Source organism: Lucilia cuprina, chromosome X (genome assembly GCF_022045245.1).
Source record: "Lucilia cuprina isolate Lc7/37 chromosome X, ASM2204524v1, whole genome shotgun sequence".
NCBI lineage: Eukaryota > Metazoa > Arthropoda > Insecta > Diptera > Calliphoridae > Lucilia > Lucilia cuprina.
In genome coordinates, this window is record NC_060949.1 from 4,660,750 (window position 1) to 4,662,940 (window position 2,191).

Sequence of the window (2,191 nt, forward strand, 5' to 3'; positions counted from 1 at the left end):
CGCTCCCGCTTACAAAGGGGACACTAAAGTGACGACTGTCTTCATTCTCGATTACAAAGGGTACATTCGTGACGAATGACCCAAAACATACGAATTACGATCATCCAGCTGAGTAACTATTAATGGAAATTACTGTCTTTTTCGTATGCATTGACTCTTTGTCGAACTGCTGGGTAATAACACGCTGTGACTAAATTACAAAAAATCAATGCATCTTCGCGAGACCTAAGGAAGTTGGTAGGTCTAGTAGAGTAAAATACAGTACCATTTTTAAAATATTCAATTTACCCTAAAAATCGGAAAAAAAGCTTTTTGTTGACTAGACAGACCAAAAAAATTACATCTTAAAATTTTCCTAACCGATTTAAGATTTGTCAACTGTTTTGAAAAGAGTTTCCTTTGTCCTTTTTAAAAAGTATACACACTTTTATATTTTTTACGGAAATGTGTAAAATATTTAGATCTGAATAGAAATTTTTATATATATTTTTTTTTAAATTTTTACAATTCAAATTATTTTTTATTTCTGTGAATAAAATAAGATATGAAACATTGAAATCAGATAAAAACTGACAGTAATATATTTTTTCGTAAAATCAGATAAATATAGCTAGTGGAAAACCTGGGACAAAATAGAGTTTAAAATATAAAAATTAAATAAAAACATAATGCATTTCGAAGAAAAAAAAAAACATTTCGGTGAAATTATATGAGGTTTATAATGTAACAATTTCAATTAATTACATTCTATGTACATGTTTATTATTATACTACTAGATTTTTGTACCCGCCGTTGTCCGCGATTTTAAATGATTTGTAATATTAACTCTATAGATCAATACATGCAAATTAATATTGACTTTACTTTTATCCCTGAAACCAATATGTCGAAATTTAAATCTACATTTTAAATAAATAATTCAGAACAACTTTCACGAAATTTACCAAAACCACACATTTATCCCTTTTCAAAATTCTTTAGGCTTGAGTGGTAAAAATTACCCTTAAAATTAGCAACAAAGAATAAAATAATAATACTTAAAATTTCGGATTTCTAACCATTTTCTACTTTAAAGAATGATTTTACTTAAAATTGAGAAAGCTATAACCAAAATATATTTTGAATATACCTTTTGACTGATTGCAGCAATTTTCATAATATCCCTAATTTTTTACCCGTTTTGACAGAAAAACAAGTTAGAGTGTTATATTCGGCTGTGCCGAATCTTAAATACCCTGAACCAGCTCGCTTCTTCTTATTAAAACCCATTTAACTATCTAATTTTTTGATAACTCGACAATAGTTTTGTTTCCGTACTAACATTTATTTATGTGTGGAACTAATTTTGATTAGGCCCAGATAAATTTATATTGAGTTTCGATTGTGGACCTCGTACGGATGCCATGACTTATTATGGAAAGATCATGCAGATAACAAAAAATTAGGAGAACTATTTGGGTATTTACAAACATATTTCCGTCGACTATTTTTTCAACATCAGTATTTATAATGAACTAAATTTATTTGAGTGACTTTTGAAACGATTTTAATGACTGTAAATCAGAAGTATGACCAATTTTAGGTGAATTTGAAAACGTTTTATCAGAATGATCTATCTATACACAGAACATACTCATGTCGAATTTTATTGAAATCGATCAAGAAAAAAATTGCTAGGGTGATTAATGTGTACACAAAACATATCCAAGTAGAATTTTATAACGATTAATTAATAAATTAATGAAATATGGGCACTTAAGTGATTTTCGGAAGTGGACCTTATATGGGAGCTATGACCGATACAAATCTTCTATGTTAGTATGATTGACATATACAAAATTTTGCATTTATATTTATATAGTTGAGGGAGTTATTAACTATAAGCTTAAGTCCGGGAATATATACCTTTGTATGGAGGCTATGGGAAATTGTGAATCATTTGTTATGATTTTCAGCGAACTTGATCCCTGGAAGAAAAAAATAATGTGTGACAAAATTCATCGAATTATCTTTTGTAGTTTCTGAGAAAAGAGCTGAAGAATTACGAAATAAACGTAATGTTTTACGAGGTAGTCCGAAATTTTTACTCATAAATATTTTCGGTGAATTTGGTTGACCTCCTTGGCTTAGTTTTAACATGAGCGTGTTTACACAGACAGACAGACGGACAAAACTAAATCGACTCAGAAT

At 29.0% G+C, this 2,191-nt stretch overlaps 1 protein-coding gene across 1 annotated transcript in view; it reads right to left on the reverse strand.

Moving 5' to 3' along the window:
- Nucleotides 1-1,878: 1,878 nt before the first annotated feature.
- Nucleotides 1,879-2,191, reverse strand: part of LOC124419938 (glutamate receptor ionotropic, kainate 2-like) — a 3,738-nt gene continuing 3,425 nt past the window's right edge. Inside the window, exon 3 of the mRNA XM_046951082.1 lies at nucleotides 1,879-1,968. Coding sequence (XP_046807038.1) covers nucleotides 1,879-1,968 — 90 coding nt within the window. The remainder of the gene's footprint in view (nucleotides 1,969-2,191) is intronic.